This window comes from Dama dama, chromosome 11 (genome assembly GCF_033118175.1).
Source record: "Dama dama isolate Ldn47 chromosome 11, ASM3311817v1, whole genome shotgun sequence".
Lineage (NCBI taxonomy): Eukaryota > Metazoa > Chordata > Mammalia > Artiodactyla > Cervidae > Dama > Dama dama.
The window spans coordinates 82,317,495-82,336,220 of record NC_083691.1 but is presented as its reverse complement, the minus strand read 5'-3'; the positions used below and the strand labels follow the sequence as shown (position 1 = coordinate 82,336,220).

At 38.8% G+C, this 18,726-nt stretch overlaps 1 protein-coding gene across 8 annotated transcripts in view; it reads right to left on the bottom strand.

Annotated features, from left to right (window-relative positions):
- Positions 1-2,866: 2,866 nt before the first annotated feature.
- DHX57 (DExH-box helicase 57) overlaps positions 2,867-18,726 on the bottom strand; it is a 59,524-nt gene continuing 43,664 nt past the window's right edge. For 2 of the 8 annotated variants that reach the window (XM_061155557.1, XM_061155556.1), the window contains exons 18-24: positions 15,209-15,304; positions 15,040-15,123; positions 12,502-12,639; positions 11,811-11,885; positions 9,845-9,979; positions 6,225-6,425; positions 2,872-4,586 (exon numbers count right to left, since the gene is read on the bottom strand). In XM_061155557.1, the coding sequence (XP_061011540.1) occupies positions 4,443-4,586; positions 6,225-6,425; positions 9,845-9,979; positions 11,811-11,885; positions 12,502-12,639; positions 15,040-15,123; positions 15,209-15,304 (873 nt within the window). In that variant the 3' untranslated portion in view covers positions 2,872-4,442. Of the gene's footprint in view, positions 4,587-6,224; positions 6,426-9,844; positions 9,980-11,810; positions 11,886-12,501; positions 12,640-12,744; positions 14,071-15,034; positions 15,124-15,208; positions 15,305-16,675; positions 16,735-18,726 lie in introns of those variants that run through there. The other 6 variants (XM_061155561.1, XM_061155560.1, XM_061155558.1 and 3 more) reach the window with 5 other exon arrangements.

The window sequence follows — 18,726 nt, the reverse complement described above, 5'->3', positions numbered from 1 at the left end:
GGTTCAGGTGTCCTGTGCATGTAGGATATTTAGCAGCCCTTGGCTTCTAACCACTAGTTGCCAAGGATACTCTTTCCCCCTTCATATGTGACATCTCCAAATATTGCCAGGTGTCCCCTGGTGAGCAAAATTGCCCCAAGTTGAGAACCACAGATTTTAAAATAAAAACTACATTTTCTTCCATGAGGAAATTTCTTTCGTTTTTGTACATATATTTGTTATAATTAATCTCTCTGGACAAATAAAGTCTTACAAGAGAAGTATCTGTTAACTTTTTTTTTTTCCTGTTAACCTTTCAATTACACATTTGAAACCCAAGAATGGAATGAGAATTCCATTAAAAGCAGAATCTCATAAAGTAAATGAGTCTTTTTGGTTAAGTTAGCTTGTCTTTTAATTGTTGTAGAAAAAACAGCCAAGGATAGTCTCTTGATTAAAATCATTGAACATAAAAGAAAAATTAACTCCTTCAGGTCATTTTTGGTAAAAGCTAGGTTGGAGGGAGGCAGCAGTAACTTCATTTTCTACATAAGGAATAATTTTTAAAAACTTTGCTATTTTGAAATGCTTCTGTTGAAAATGTTAAATTATTATATACTTTACCATTTTAAGCAATATTGTAACAAGTCAGGGTCATCATCCTAAATACTGCTTCTTATTGTTGGTAGTTATGGGATTGGGCTGAATTTCCAAAGCCACCCCTGAGTAGTTGCTTTTCCAAACCAACCCCTCTTATGCTGGCTTTTGCTGCCATTCGTTTCTCTCCTAAAACACTGAAATAGAGGTGAAAAAACCCAGTCCATTCCAAGGCATCCTCTTCCCAGCTATCTCATTGGGGCACTGTTTTCTGGCTTGTTTACCAAGCGCTGGTTAGAACTAATTTGGGAGTAGAGCTGGGTGGCTCAAGTCGGGCATGGATGGGGCAAAGAGGCCAAACTGGGAAAAAGTTCACATTTGGGCTGCTGTCCTGTGTATTTATGAAACATTGATTCTACTCTTTCCTAGTGATTCACACACAGAGCTTCAGTTCCCCAAAAGAACTCTTTTCTGCTCTTTGGTGCAACAAATTATGAAAACAGAGATTTTAAAGCACCTTAAGGATCAATGACTGGCTGCAAGTCATATTTAAGACCAGGCTTTTGATAAACCTTTTGCGTGGTAACTTAGAAATGGCAAGAAAAAGTTTCTCCGTGTTAATGACCCATTGTGGTTAACTGTTCACACTGTCATTGCAGTTTTAGACATGGAAGAAGCCTGTCACTCTAGAAGGATCTGAAACTACTGCAGTGATAAAAAAAATTGTACTCATTGTTTAAGGTACTCTGTACCGTGCCACTCAAATATTGACTGACACAGATTCACAATCAAGCTCTAATTTCTGAAAACAATATAGCTCACCTTGTACATATTAAGCAAATATCTCCCTGCATTTGGGGGAAAATAAACCCTAGGAATTATGCTTAATTCTAGCATGATTTAGGAGGAAAGAGGCAGCCTCTGCCTAGGCTTGTTTCAAACATAATAATGGCAGTGTGACCATACTCTCCCGTCCCTGGGAACCCCCTGGAATCCATTATTTATGTAGTGACCGCTATAAGTGAGTGACCCCTATAAGACACCCTCAGAGTGTGAGGCCCAAACTCAGGAGCTCTCGTCCAGCAACTGAGACCACAGCAGAGTGCTGTCCCCTCAGAGCCAGCCTGGGCTGCATCTGAAAACCACACCCTCAGTCCTAACTTGCTTACATTTGCTGTATTTTAATTTTACAAAGTACTTTTGTTACTGACTAGGGTTCTTGGCCTCCTTAATCAGTAGAAGTTGACAAGAGGCCAAACTTGGGCAAGGCTTTTGGGGGCTCCTCCTGCAGCAGGAGGGAACAGAAACAAGTAGGTTCCCTTGCTCACTCCCTGAGGAGGGTGAGCTGGCTCCTTAAATGGGGTGAGGGCAAGGGTGGATGCAGGGGTTAGGCCAGAGGGATGGCGTAGGTGGTCTGCCCACACCCTTGGCAGTGCTGTGTGGGTTTTTGCTCTTTTTGTATCTTGTTCATAAGTTGCCCCACTGTCCATTTATGTAGTTATTTTTAGTCCCTTACATATATATTTTTTTTCTTTTTTTTGTTACTTTGTTGCTCCAGGAGACGTTTGCCTAGGTGCAAGCACTACAGCAAAGAGCCCCAGACCCCAGCCTATAAGTCACTTTCACAAGGTCTTATTTTATGACAACCTCTCAGGGACATTTACACACCATTGCCTCGAGACAGAGAAATTTTCATGTCTACAGATCCACAGTCTGCATGCTTTGATATAGGAAACTGCTTAGATAACAGAATGGGGAGGATAAAGACCAAAGTTCATTACTTCTCAGGGAGTTTGAGATGTAACATTCAGATATGGAACTCCAAAAGGAAGAAGACAAAGCTAATGTTTTATCAACCTGACCACATCCCTAAGTGTTGAGCTATTTCCATGTTGGACAAAACAGCAGTGTGGCCTAATTTTGTAGCAAGAATTTCATTTAATATTGTTCCCAAATGAGATTCCTGTAAAACGAATATTTGAGAAATCATTTACAGACTTCTCCATAAAATTAACATTAAAAGCTGACCATCTTATTAGTGCTTGGAAATCCAGTTTCACCTTGAGATACTACTGCATTCTGACTTGAATCACAAAGAATCCAATTTCATTTCTTATTTCAAAATTGTAATGATGAGCTTAAGAAATTTAGTTTGAGGTGAGGATTTTCTTATGAATGCCTTCAGTCAAGGCTTTCCAAACTTTTTCAGTCTGGCACATCTAGAGATCAATAGTATTTATGTTGGTTTTTTTTTTGATTGATACAGTTAATTTATTGTTTCAAATTACAGCAGTGATTCAGTTACACATATATTGAATATACTTCTTCATTCTTTTTATTATAAGATATTGAATATAGTTCCCTGTGCCGTACAGCAGGTCCTTGTTAACCTATTTTATACATAGTAGTATGTACATGTTAATCCCAAAATCTTAATTTCTTTCCCATCTCTCTACCTCCCACCCTGCTATACCCTTTGATAACCATAAGTTTTCTATGCCTGAGAGTCTCTTTCTGTTTTATAAATAAGTTTGAATCACTTTTTTTTTTAAGATTATACATAAGTGATATCATATATGCCAGGGGCCCCCAACCTCCGGGATTTAATGCCTGATGATCTAAGGTGGGGCTGATATGCTTGAATCATCCCCAAACCATTCCCCCCCTTCGAGTCCGTGGAAAAGTTGTCTTCCATCAAACTGGTCCCTAGTGCCAAAAAGGTTGGGGACCACTGATATATGTGACCATTTGGACAGTCTAGGAGGTTTCCTGCAAACTTAAAATAATAGCTTGAAAGGTGAACATCCTTCACTGAGGTGCTTTTGTTGAGTTAGTGTGAATTCTGTCTGTAGCGGGAAACCTGTAGTAACGGTCTACCTGAGGGCTACACATACAAGAATACGTCTTCCACTCATTTTTTTGGAATTCTTCTTGGACACTGAAAACTATCTAGCCAAGGTAAATGTATTCATGTTTTTTTCAAAATGTGAGTGCCGCATTAACCTAAGTGGTGACTGAAAATAAGCACTCTCATAGAAGGTATTTTTATGGCTGTAAATTTGACACTAGCAAGGCAACTTTCTCCATGAACCTGAACCATGCCAACTATGTTCTGAGAATACCATTAAAATTCCCCTTCTGGTAATGTGAAATGTGGCCCTTAGATCCGAGCGAGTTCAAAAGACAGAGTAAGACTCATAAATGGAAAACCCAAAAGAGAATGAAAACACCCAGGTTGTTCTGCTTTTAAGAATAAGAGTGTTACTGATAAAACCAGCTCACATTTTAATAACAAATAAGAACTCAACTTTTTTTAAGCTGAATTTTAATGAGTAAAAATAAATCCCTCACAGATGAAGTTTACATAATGACCTATGGCTGAAAATGAAGTTGTAATTTTTCTTGCTCACATGATTTTTTCCCTTCTCTGTTCTGATTTCTCTCAGTAGAGCTTTTATAACAGAAAAAAACAACTGGTATTTCTCCTCATGCCCCCTTATCTCACTCTAATAAAAAGCAGGAAAAAAACAGATTAAAACAACTGTATTAAACGTTCACTTTTGTGTTATCAGATGCATTTCATTCATTCCAGGGCAGTCAGAGAGAAAAAAAAACAGGCAGGTTGGTTTTTAAGCTGTCTCACATTGACACTCCCAGCTGTGCCAGGAGTGCCCACTGCTTGGTTAGCAATACTCAGTCTGGAAAGTGGCCCCAAAGGTGTGCGTGGCCGTGGCTCGCTCAGCAGAGCCTGCCCTGGGCTCCTTCCCCAGGGCAGCCCCCATGCGCTGGAGCTGGATGTAGAAGGGCTGCTATCAGCTCCCAGCTGAGCAAGCAGGCGAGGAGCGAGCACTCGCCGCTACAGGTCTTTACTGTGTGGTGACAAGTTTCACAATCATGCTGATGATCCGTGACCCTCGAGGACAGGTGCACAGATCTATGCTTGGGTTTTTTATCTTATCCTGGAGGAGCTGGTCAAGTTCACAACGAAGTTCCTTCACTAATTCAGCCACCTAAAATGAAAGTTGCAATGTAAGCAGTGCTTGGACCACCAGGAGAGGATATGTGGTTAAAGGAAATTCTCCAGTTGTGGTGATCATTGTTCTAGGTCTCTGCTATTAATTCCATGGGGGGAGAAAGAAACACATTTTTTCCCTCTAAAAGTGCTTCTAAAGTTTCTTGATGCAATTATAGGAACATACCGCTCTGTAGTGTACTAACTGGGGACCATTATAAAAAGGCTCCTCTGTCACATCGCACTTAAAGAAAAGATTAAATCCAGAAATGGCTTTTATGCAGTGTTCTGCAAGTTAAAGCTTGGTCAGCTTTTACAATTAGCTCCGAGAGGAGAAGCAGGAAAATGGAGAATTAAAAATGGTGGACATTAAACCAAAAAAATCTCTTTAACTTTGGGATTTTTATGCATTGGCTGGTGAGGAGGTGGGGTGGGAGACAGCACCACATTGCTTGTGCTGGTGCAGCGCCACTGTGGACGTCTTACCAACATCTGTCTGGCTCCCCCTCCACTGTGTGGTGGCCCTGGAGTAGACACTCTGATCTAATCACATAGGCTCATGCCATGCACCAGAGTGAACGGTTCAGGGGATTCAGGCCTTAGAGGCCATGACATTCTTCAGTGACAGGAACCGGTTTAGAAGAAGAGGAAAGCAGCTTTCAGGAAAGCAGCATTCCGTCTCCACTTTTGGGCAGTATGTGCTGCATGGACATGAGGCAGGAGCTACAGCCATCCTATACCAGGGGCCAGTCAGGCTTTTGTCGTTAAACAGTTGAATCAAACCAACCCTGCCTGGGCCTCCTGACCTGTACTGTCCCATGTGGCTAATCTCATGGCACATGAAATGTGCCTGGTCTAAACTGAGATGTACTGTGATTATAAAATACATACCAGATTTTGAAGACTTAGTATGAAAAAGAATATAAAAATTTCAATTTTTTATATTGATTACATGATATAATGAAAACTTTTTAATGTTTTATGCTATAGAAAATATTAAAATTATGCTATATAAAATACATTAAAATTAATTTCACCTATTTTTTAAAATGTGGCTACTAGAAAAATTATTAGGTATGTGCACATATATTTTTCCTAGACAGTGCTGCTTTAGACTTTAAAGGGAATTCATTGGTGTATTTCACTGTAATGTTTGAATTGGTATTTCTGCCCCCTGCAATAGAAGATTAGAAGATTTCCAACAGATGCAAATGTTAAAATTTTTTCTTGAATATACTCTCCCTTAAATGTTTTCTCGAGACTCCATATACTAATTTGAGGCCTGAGAATAAAAACATTTAGACCCATTATCTTTTTTTTTTTTTTAAATGGTGGCTGTGGAATCAGGGTAATTTTTACTTACTTCTGCTCATCTGTGTTTTCTTTGAATCTATATTTCTATTACAGAAGGCTCCAACACCTCACTCACGGCTTCTGTCCTTTCACACCACTGTCCTGGGCTTTCCCTCCCAGTGCACTTCTTCAGCTCTTACCACAGCTCCACCCTGGCCTTACTTCAGCCTCAGTCTTGCTCAGTGTCCCCTGCACACGCGTCATTCACTCTAACTCATCCCTGTTGTCCTTGTTCTCTGAATGAATGCCCTGTAGTCCATATTATCAGAGCCCCATCCCTTACCTGATGGGAAGCGGCTGCAAAGCGGATCCAACCATCATCCAAGGAAACAACAAACTCTCCCTTTTGGAGCTGCACATTCACCTGGCCTCCTCCAAACAAGACCAGTGGGTACACAGACACCATGCTGCAGTCTCGGATGAACACGCGACTCGTTTTGATCTTCTCGTGGTACACCAGGTAGGGACTGTCAAAGCGTCTGACCTGGAACACGACAGTGATGTCACTGGCGACATACGCAGAATCCCACCAGCCCCGGGGATTTACCTGTCACCTGTCCAGTGACCCCCCAGATGACCGTCAGCCTGCACCTTCCCCTCAGCTCTAGCCTTGTACTCGCAGCTGCCTACTGGATGTCTGCACCTGGACAGCTAACAAGTATCTTGGACTGCTTATGTTCAAGGGAACTCTCCATTTTCCCATGCTTGTCGGGTTCACTATCTCAGTGAGTAAGACTGCCATTCACCCAGTTGCTCAAGCCCCAAATTTAGAAGCATCCTTGATTGCTTTCTCTCCCTCGCTCTAGCTCTATCATCACTAAGTCCTGATGGTTCTATTTTCAAAATACACAATGAACTGACATAGTCTCTCCACTTCTAGTCACCACCTCGTACAAACCATCATCTCATACAGACCACTGCAGTGGCTTCCTATGTACTTGCCCCTTTGCATCCTCACAGTTTCTTTTCCATACGGTGGCCACAGTTACCTTTTAAAAACCAGTTAGGGCTCAAAACCCTCCAGAGATTTCCCAAGGATAAAATCTTAGATCTTTACTGTGGACTACAAGGTCCTACAGGACCTGATCCCTGCCTGCTTATCCCAACTCTTCCGTCACCGCCACCCCTAACCTTCCCCCTCATTTGCACTGGTTGCCTTCTTGCATTTGCTGGAACACACCAAATGTGCTCTCATCTCATGGTCTTTGCATTTATTTCCCCGGCTTGGAATGTTTTCTTTTTAGATACCTGCATGACTTGCCCTTTACTTCATTTAGGACCTGTCCAATTATTTCTCCTCAGAGTTCTTCCCTGACCACACTATATAAAACAGCTCCTCTTGGGAGGGGGAGGGATAAATTAGGAATATGAGATTAATAGATACCACTATATATAAAAGATAAACAACAAGGATTTACTGTATAGCACAAGGAACTACAGTCAATATACGTAGTAACCTATAACAAATGAATCTGAAGGTATATACCTTATTTACAGTATTGTGTTAATTTCAACTATAGTTAAAAAAACAAAAAAAACCCTCTCCTGTCACTCTCAATATCTTATGGTTTTATTTTCTAACATCTGTCATTAACCTGAGATTGTTTACTTATTTCTTGCCTGTCTTCCCCTCTAGAACGTAAGCTCCCTGAGGGCAGAGATCGTGTCTCCCTGGCTCATCTGCTGTCCTCCATGGCCTAGAACAGTGCTTGGCACAGAGGTGGTGACAGGTACTGATTGGATGCATGGATGACTTAGATTTACTGCAGAAATGTCATGGTAAACTCAGGAGAGGAGTGGAGATAACTTGGGCCCCTGGTTGCTAAGTACACATGCAGTGGACAGGGCAGATGATCTCCTAGTCTTCAGACTCTTCTGAGCTTAAGGAGTTTTTCATGCTTTGTTGATACTTCATTTAGTAGTTCCAGGGGTTGACCAGCCCTCACACTTCAAACTCTCTAAATTCTCTTTTCCTCCATCTCTTTATCAAGATGAAGCTTTGTTGAACATCTGCCTTCATGCTGGCGAGGCACTGTGCTAGACATTGAGAATGTGGAAATGAAAAAAATTCAATTCCTGTCTTCAGGAATTTGAAAAGTCTATGAATGAGACATACCATAAACCATAAAAGAATGTGATAAATGTAACAGTAGAAAAACGCATACTATACAGTGGTGGAACAGGAGTAAGGAGCAACTTGGAGAGGAGCACTGGGCTTGAAGGATAAGGAGCCTGCTGGGGAATGAGAATGCCACTCCAGGCACAGAGAAGAGCGCGTCCTGTGCCATGGCTCTGGGAGATACTGTCGGAGGTCTGGTGTTGCCTGGCGCATAAAGAATGACAGAGGGACCTGGGGCAGGGGAACGTGGTCTAAGAAGGGGAGCGATGTGAAAGCTTATAGGAGAGTTTACAGTAGACTCCACATACAAAGAGACTCCACAGATGAAGAGTTTTAAACAACGGTATGACATGAACAAAGGTGTGTTTTGTAGAGGTGGGCTTCCCTCGTGACTCAGACGGTAAAGAATCTGCCTGCAGTGCAGGAGACCTGGGGTCCAAAAGACCCCTGGAGAAGGGAATGGCAGCCCACTCCAGTATTCTTGCCTGGAGAATTCCATGGACAGAAGAGCCTGGTGGGCTAAGAGCCTGCGGTCCAAGAGGCCACAAAGAGGTGGACATGACTGAGTGACTAACACTCATGACATGATCAGAGGTGTGCTTTGTAAAGGTGACTCTGGAAGCAGCAGTATAAAGGGTTAGAGAGCAAGCAACGGAAGTAAGATTAGTACTTCAGGCAAGAGACAGATGTCTGGGGTCTGAACTGAGGAAATGGCAGCAGGGACAAGAGAAGTGGGCAAATCTGAGATATGTCAAAAAGGTGGAATTGTTGGGACCTGGTGACCAATTAGATTAGCATCAGGAGAAAAGAAGCAGGGTTTATGTGACTCCAGGGTTCCAATTTGGTACCATTTCACCAAGAGAGGGAACAGAGAGGAGTGAATTCAGAGATAATGAGTTTGGTTTTGCAGCTTTTGAGTTTGAGGCAACAAAAAGGCACCCAGATGGTGATTTCTAGCAAGAAGTCAGAGAAAAAACCAAGGATGAGAGACATCTGGAGTTTGTGCCAACATGTAGGTGGCAGTTAGAACTACAATGGTGTGCTCTGGTGGTTCAGGAAGATTATGTGCCCGGCAGTAAGAACATAAGGACAGGGACAGAACCATGATTTCAGAGCAAGGGAGGAGAATCTAGTAAAGGAGCTAGAAGGGGATGATCAGAGAGACAGAAGTGATATTTCAGAAGCAAAAAACATTAAAGATAGTGTCAAGAGGTAGGGAGGTCAGCAGTGTCATATACTACATGAGTCAAGAATGATGAGAAGCCGGAATTTGTTCCCAAGATTTGACAACTTTCAAGTTATTCACGACTTCTGATGAATTTAGTGGGGTGATGGGAGCAGAAGCTGCCCAGCAAGAGGCTGAAGGAAGAGTGAGAGCTGAGAAGGCTGGATCAGAGTATAGGTCAAGGCCTCTTAAGGCACAGATGGAGGCACAGGATTACATCACAACCTCTTAAGTCACTTCTGCAAAGAAATAATTTTCTACCTGAAAGCAGGCTTAATAGTTCAATTTCTAGCACATCTGTGCTTATTCAACCTTTCCCAAGTCAGCACCTAAGGACAGCAAGTGGTAGAACAAAGTTTGGGTGAATTAAGGGACTGTTTCTCACCCCAGGACCTGCCACATGTAAAAACAGCTGACCCTTGAACAAACAGGCTTTGAACCATGTGGATCCACTTACACTCGGATCTTTTCAGTAGCTAGTACTACAGTACTACACAATCTGTGTTGGCTGAATCTGTGGACGTGGAAGCTGACTGTAATTTTACCCAGCCATCCTGACCTGATAGTTCACCGATGAAGGGTGAATGTGTACGTATCCATCGTTCTTGGTGACAAACTTCAACTCATCTGATTTTGGCTGCATTCTGACAGCTCCGGTACTGGTCTTCTGAAATTTCCCCTCTGGGCTTTTCACCTAAACAATACATAGTTATAAGAAAAAATAGATATATGTATTTCCATTGTAGGGTATATTCAGACACAAAACCAATCTTGTTTGAATGCCTTTGCTGCGTCTTCCCTCTTGGTTTCCTTTTGAAAGCAGTATAAGCATGCTTGCTTTGTTTCTCTAACCATGAAGAAGTGTGGATATGAGCGCAGTAGTCCTGGGTGAGTCCATGGGGGGAAACCATGCTGATGTTTCAGGTGTGCCCTGAGTATCGGGGAAAGAGACCTGCTGGCAACACCAGCCAGGAGTCCGCTGACACTTCCAATACCAGTCCAGTACTTCCAAATGAATTTTTCAAAACAGTAATAAAAAAGAAAATAAACTCTATGAATGAATAGACTGTTTCACTTGAAACAACTGAAAAGCTTATGTGCACACACGTACCCCATATTTACTGCAGAAAGTAACAGTACTGCGTAATACAGGGAACAATATTCAATATCTTATAATAACCTATAATGGAAAATAGTCTGAAAAAATATATATAACTGAATCACTGTTCTACACCTAAAACACAATACTGTTAATCAACTATACTTCAATAAAATATATATATATACTAGCAAAAATCTCTTGTAATCTCATGATTAAGAAATAACTATTTGAGAAACACTTTAGTTTTCTATTAGATTTTTATAATATAGAAATGGAGGCAAATGAACGATATAAAATATATACCAAAACTAATATAGGATCATTTTTCCATATTTTCTAAAACATAATTCTAAATTAGCACCTCACTGTAATGACATATAATAATTTAACCAATAAATTCCCTATTATTAGAGTTTTAGATCATTCATTCTAGTGCTATTTATAATTGCAAACATTCTCCTAGCTGTATCTTCACATAAATATGCAATTATTTTCTAATAATAAATCCTTAGAAACAAAACTGCTATCTAGAAAGGGTGTATCAATTTATACTCTTACCAAGAGTAGAAACATTCATTTAAAAAAAATTGTCAAATCATAATCACCCAAAGTCCACAGTTTACGTTAGGGTTCACTTTTGTTGTTGTATATTCCAAGGGTTTGGACAAGTGTGATACGTGTCTATCATTATGGTATCATGCACAGTATTTTTACTGCCCTAAAAATCTTCTGTGTTCTGCTTATTCATCCCATCCACCCCTGATGTTTTAATTGTCTCCATTGCTTTTACTTTAAAAAAATCATTTGGAGAAGTTGCAAATGGTTTCAAAAACATGCAAGCACTAAGCAAAACTAAGCCATAAATGAATCGACAGATGTCAACTGAGTATGTAACAAAAAGTTAAATGAGACGTGCTTCAGTACTCTAACAAATTCACATTCTAAGTTTGACAGGGACGAAATAACCAAACCTCAAATAAAAGTCCAACAGTCCATTCAGGAATGGTTTCCAGAAGAGATCACAGATGTCCCATGGCAAAGCACTGACTTGATTTTGTTCTTATCTAATTTTAGTCCAGAGTAGACGGCATAATGGGAGTTGTAGCAGAATCAAATTTCGACCTAAGCCTAGGTTAGTTATGCACAGACTGGCTGACAGTGACATTTATGCCCATTTTGATTTCTGGAATGTCATGTCAGAAGGATTAAAAAGGCACCTTCTTTTATATAATGAATGTGTTCTTAAAGATTCTATATCTAAACACATTTGGGGAATTGAAGGATTGGAAATATAAACTAAGTTTAAAAGGCTGTGTGTGTGTGTGTGTATCTTTAGATGATTAATGTGAGTGTCTTAACTTATGTCTCTTGGCTACAAAGCCAACAAACAAGAAGTGGGAGGACCAGGAAAACATTCTGTTACCTGCACTACATTCGGATACAGAGCAGCACACAGCATTGCTGATATCAACTTGGGGTTCTCAGCGTTTGAGTTTGCCTGTGAGAGAAATACAGCGTTAATCTTATAAATAATGTGGCTATTTCCGTCTGTGCCTTGGAATTTACTATTGTATTTCTTTTGACTTCTATCTTAAAAGCATCTGAAAAATGGACTACATTCATACAGGATCCATTCCAAGAGGCCCACAATTACTTTCACGATCTCTGCAAAGCAGTTATAAAGACAGTGTTCCTAAGGATCAGTGGAGAGAAAGATTCTGGTTTGTGAGATGTTCACAATTTCCAGAAAGTATTAACTGCACTGAGAGTGACATCAGGTTCATCTTGAATTGTTCTTCCTATAGTTAAATATAAAACTATCCTTGGTTTGAAAAAGGCTGGTCTGATTAAGAAGACATTATTGGAAAGTCTGCTCTATCTCTGATGGACTCACCAAAAATAAATGTAAATAAAAAACAGCAGAAGCAACAAGCAGCAGAAAAACCCTTGTTTTTATGAGTGTTAGTTGACATTTGTGGAAAGAAGAAAATCAAGAATGCCACTAACCTATTGCTCCTAGGGCTTAAGTGAAGAAGGCCTACAGGTATTCCTCGGGTAATAGATTAAGTATATGATCATTAAAGAGAAATAAGAGCTAACTGCATACATTTTACCTCTTCTCCTGTGGCATCCAATATACCATCTCCTCCTCCTTGGGCCCTTTTCTCAATTTCCCTTGCTCGGAGTCCCTCCTTAACAAAGCCTATGTCCGATAACAGTTCAGTGAACTGTCGTTTCAGGCTTGCCATTTCCTGAAACAAGTGGAGAAAGTCTTTAAGCAGAGACACTGACACATTAAAGGCAAGAATGACTACAAAAATGAATTACTTCAGTGGATAGTGGACTCATGGGTTTACCAGGCAAGTATGAAGAATATCTTGTCTGTTCATTCCCAGAAGGGCAGTTTTCATTTATACAAACCAGCAGACAGAGTAAAACTGTTACACAGAAATTCACAAATTTCAGAAAATCCAAAGATCATTTAATTGTAAATTATGTTTTAAAAAAAAATTAATTGGATTTTGCACAGGTCTGATTTTTTCTGGCAATGCTTAGGACAGCCAGAAATGTAGTTTACTGTGTTTGGAACCCTAACTCAAGGTGCTGTGACCCTGTTCATTTCTCCTACTTCCTTTCTGCTGGGGTCCTTATAGTGCCTTCTCTGAGCTTAAAGTGGTTGGCATTCTCTCTCAATGGATGCAGAATACCCACCTCAGAAACCTTCCCTTTCTCTTACCCTGTGGACTTGCTGGCTCGCATTTTCCCCTGGGAATAGGAATACTATTAAGTGGTTCAGATTTACACACCCATTCTGTAGCTGAGCACAAGTGTGAGAATGAAAAACACAAACCTCTTTTTGGCTTCTGTTCAAATACTGGCTATCAGACAACACAAAAGCAGATGATGCCAATCAAAGGAATGGAGAGCTAAGCGATGGTACTCTGTCTCTGATGACAGTTTAAGTGTTTTCTTGGATTGTCTCAAGTACAGATGGATAACACGGCAAAAATACAACTGGGATTCAAATATCCCAGAGTTCTTTTTTTTTTTAATCTTAGTTGTTATTTTTTATTTTTTTTTCAGTTTTATTTATTTATTTATTCATTTTTTTACTTTATGATATTGTATTGGTTTTGCCATACATTGACATGAATCCGCCATGGGTGTACATGTGTATTTCATGACAAGCTTTCATTGATATCTTATTAAACTAATTCTATACTCTAAGCTAGAATGTAGTAAAAAGAGGTAATGGATGAACCTCATAGATCACTGAAAAATCTAAATACAGCCTAAGGAAAAAGATTAAATTTAGCAAATATATATATAAAAATATAATTTAAAAGATATTTTTTACACTTAAAAGTCTTAAGGACTCAAGGAAATATTTATTATTGCACTTTACATATAAAATACCTTTAGACCAGTGGTTCTCAACCCTTGCAGCATATGAGAATGACTTGTTGAATTCACAACAAGGAGAATAAACAGATAGATGCTCAGGCCCTACCCCTAGAGATTCAGATGTAACTGGCCTGGGATGGAATTTGGGCATTTTGCATTTTTTTTAAAGCTTCCTCAGGTGAATCTAATGTGTGGCCATGATTGAAAATCACTGCTTTTGTTATACTTAGATTAAAGCCAGAGCCTCTGTCTTCTCCAAATGTCTCTTTGTAGTATACCTAAAGACAGAGAAGGAGGAAGGCAAATACTGGGATGGTTTTGAGGTCTCTTACTTCACTGTCAATAAACAAACTCATTCATTCATGCATTCAATGAATTTTACCAGGCATCAACTATGTTCTAAGTACTCTTCTAGAACTGAAGAAAACATAAAATGTCTGCTCTGACAGTTCTTATGGGGTAGAGAGGTAACTAGTTGTCAGGTATGAACATTAGTTTTGTGTTCTATTCCAAAACATCATCTAATATGGAAAGAAAGTCCTTCCACCTCCCTACCCTCAAAATTTGAGTGAAATGGAGGCTCTATAAATACATACACCGTTATTATTCTGGATTTTCATGCTACTATGGAAAGGGGCCCAAAATATTGTCACAACAGAAGACAGAGCCCTGTCTATTATTACACAGAAGATAATAAACCTTTCTCATGTACTCGTTATTGACATAGTAGCCTCTGATGGATAGAAGAATTAATAAAGAAAATCTGGCTCACTATTTGTTCTTTGGTTTTAGGGAGAAGGTAAGGGGCTTGGGGATGGTCATAGATCCCTTCAGACTCGATGAAAGCTATGTTCTCTTTGTCCAGGATAGTGCACGTATGTGTAAGGGCGTGACTTTGCAAACAATTTCAGAGGGTTATGGATCCAGGTTAAGGATGTTTGGTAAAATCACTGAAAAAAGTGACTTCTAGTAAGCAGTAATCTTCAGAATGGCTACATTCCGGTAGCCTCCATGTAAGTTAAACACAGATTCACTGAGAAGAGGAAAAACGGGTGAATTGAAAGGTTCAGCACAGAAGGCCTCATGTCATAGTTCAGGAGTCTGTTTTACACAGCTGGTGAAGCCAAGCATATTCCAAAAATAATATTTTCAATGTCCAGGTAGGACAAGCAAGATAAAGTTGCAGCACCCTCTGGTGCACTACTACAGTAAATGAATGAAAACAAATTTCCACAGAAACAACTCACCTGAAGAACTCTTCCTGACAAGAAGTTTTGTCTGCAGTAATTATAACTTGCACGCATACCTTCTTTCATACTTAGTTGCCATCCCTAAATTTTGGAGAAAATCAAAATGTTATTCTGTCTTTAGTGCCAACTCTGGTAATAAACCGCAGCTATTGGCCTATATACTTACCTTATATGCTCGTAGAAGGGCCAGATAATCACTGTTTGCAAATGCAAATTCTAGCTTTTTCTGGTTAGCTTCCTCTTTTTTATCCCAGGGAGATACCTAAAGGAAGAAAGCCAGGTTTGAAGGACACATTTTATCCAAGGTTTCAAGTGGCACTTTGCTACCACTGAAGTCAGGTGCTTGGGAAGTGCGTCGTGTGAGTCAGAGTATAAAGTGGGTGACTGGTTAAAAGTAATTATGGTGGTTAAGTCCTTATTGTCTGTGTGAGTCCGTCTGCCCACTCAAAATAACCTCTATTGGGTCTTTTACTTCCTAGTGGCAAGATGTCAAAGAGCTACTCACTCTAAAAGCTACATCTAAAATCCAAGATTCTGTTAACTGTGATATCTTCATTTTACAGACTCTTTTTCATCTTTTATACTTAAGTCTCCCCTATTTCTATACCCATAATTCATCCTCTTAAAAATACAGGTTCTCCTTTTCCCTAGAAATTAGTGACATTAACTGAGAACCTAATTTTCACTGCCTTCTTTCACTATAATATACACATGTATCAGTACAAGGTACACATGTATTAATACTAAAGATACCAGCATGTTACACTGAGGCCCTAGTATCACACTGAAAGTCATTCTAAACGAACTATGGTGCTTCTTTCTAAATTTGTATATCTGCACACCTTTATAGCCAACACAATAATATTAAAATTTTATTTATTTCTACTTGAAAATAAAATTTCTTCTGTTTTAGGAAGGCTAGTGGGGAAAGGATTACATTTGGGAATTAACATTAGGCTTACAGAACCCAGCAAAGGACGGGTGTTCAGTTTTGGCTAAGGGTGACACCAGTATTTCTAATGAACAATTTCTATATTCCAGTAAAAGAAAACAGCCAATGAGAGGTTATTTAGATTATGTGAGAATAGGCACTGGAGGTCTTGCTCACATCAATACTGACCGTATGTTGCTGAGTAAGCTCCATTACCTAGTCTGGTCCTTCGTTTTGTTATCTGTTGTTAAATGAAGGGGCTGAACTAGGGTCTTTTTGTAGATCTGTGAGTTTACAATTCCATGAAGTATAACATTAAAACTGAAGAAAATTATTACATCTATCTATTCCCCTATCTATCTGAGATAAGCCCTGGTGAAAATAAAGGCAGAGTGACACTCTACCCAATAATAGCTAAATATTCATTCTCAAGTCTACATGGGATACTTTCCAGGATAGAGCATATGCTTAGCCATAAAACAAAGGTCATAATAAGTTTTAGAGGACTAAAATAATAAAAAGTATATTCTCTGATCACAACAGAATGAAATTAGAAGTCAATAACACGAAAAAATTGGGAAACTCATAGATGCATGGACATTAAACAACACATGCCTAAATAACCAATGAGTGAGTCATAGAAGAACTGGAAAGGGAAATTAGAAAATACTTGAAATGAATGAAAATGAAGACACAACATACCAAAACTTATGGGATGCAGCTAAAGCCGTCCGCAGAAGAAAATTTATAGCTGTATATGTCTATATTAAAAAAGAAGAAAGATCTCAAATCAATAACCTAACCTTTCACTTTAAGACACTGGGAAATGAACTAAAACTGAAACAAATAGAAGAAAATAAATCACAGAAAGTAGTAAAATAGAGAACAGAAAAACAGTAGGGAAAAATCAATGAAAGCAAAAGCCAGTTCTCTGAAAAGATCAACAAAATTGACAAACCTTTAGGCAAGCTGATCAAGAAAAAAAGAGAGAAGGCTCAAATTACTAGAATCAGAAATGAAGAGGGAAATTACTACCAAGCTCTCAGAAATAAAAAGGACTATAAAATACTATGAATGTATATTAATAAGTTAGGTAATTTAGCTGAAATGGACAAATTCCTAGAAAAATGCAAATGACTCAAAAAGAAACAGATAATCTGAATACACCTGTAACAAGTGAAGAAGCTGAATTATTTAAAAAACTAACCACAAAGAAAAGCCCAGGTGACTTCACCACTGAATTATACCAAGCATTTAAAGTATTAATTCCTCACAAAATCTTCCAAAAAAAAAAAAACAGTTGGCAAGAACACTTCCCAAATTATTATGTGGCCAGTATTACTCTGACAGCAAAGCCAGATAAAGACATCACAAGGAAGGAATACTACAGACCAGCATCTCTCATAAATATGATGTAAAAATCCTCAAAACACTAACAAAGAACAAAGTTGGAGGACTCATACTTCCTGATTTCAAAACTTACTACAAAACTATTCGAGTTTTGTATTTTGAATCAAGATAGTGTGAAACTGGCATAAGTAGACATATAATTCAATGGAATAGAATTGAGAATTCAGAAATAAAACCATGTATTTATGGTTAATTGATTTTTTACAAGATGCAAAGACCATCCAATGGGGAAAGAGTAGCCTTTTTAACAAATGGTGATGGGACAACTGGATAGTCACATGCAGAAGAATGAAGTTGGACTCTTACTTCACATTATATACAAAAGCTAACTCAAAATGGAGCAAAAACCATAATGTAAGAGCTAAAACTACAGAACTTTTAGGAAAAAATATACAGATACATTTTCATTACTCTGGATTTGGCAATGAATTTTTAACCATTATAGCAACAGTCTGAGCAAAAAAAACTGAATAAACTGGAATTCATAAAAATAAAAACTTTTGTATTTCAAAGAACAGATCAAGAAAGTGAAAAAGGCAAACCACAGTACAGGAGAAAACATTTGCACATCACATATCTGTTAAGGAACTTATATCCAGAATATATAAAGAATGCTTAGAATTCAATAATAAAAGGACAAATAACCCAATTAAAAAATGGGCAAACTATCTGAATAGACATTTCTTGTCAGATATACAAATGGACAAGAAGAAAATGAAAATGTGTTTAATACCATTAGCCATTAAAGAAATACAGATCAAAGACCACAAATTCACAGCAGGTAGGGATAGTTAAAAGAAAAAAGTCAGATAATCGTGTTAGTAAGGATGTGGAGAAATTACAATCCTGATAAAATGCTGGTGAAGTGTAAAATACAGCTACTCTAGAAGAGTCTAGAAGTTCCTCAGAAAGTTAAATAAACAGCTAGTATTTGACCAAATTATTTTACTCCTAGGTCTTACACCTAAGACAAATGAAAACATATGTTCACATAAAAACTTGTACATGGAAGTTTATAGCCAAAGGTGGAAACAATCCCAAATGTCCTTCAAGTGCTGCATGGATAAACGAAATGTGGCACGCCCACACAAAGGAATATTACTTGGCCATAAAAGGAATGGAGTACTGATACATGCTATAACATAGATGAATCTTAAATTCATTATGCTAAGTGAAGAAGTATTATACTGTTTCATTAATATGAGATGTCCAGTAAGAGGCAAATCTATGAACACAGAAAGCCAGCTGGTGGTTGCCTGGGGATGGAGGAGATGGGGAGATTGGAGGGAAATAGGAGTGACAAATAAGCTTTTTTATGAAGTGATAAAAACATTGTAAACTGA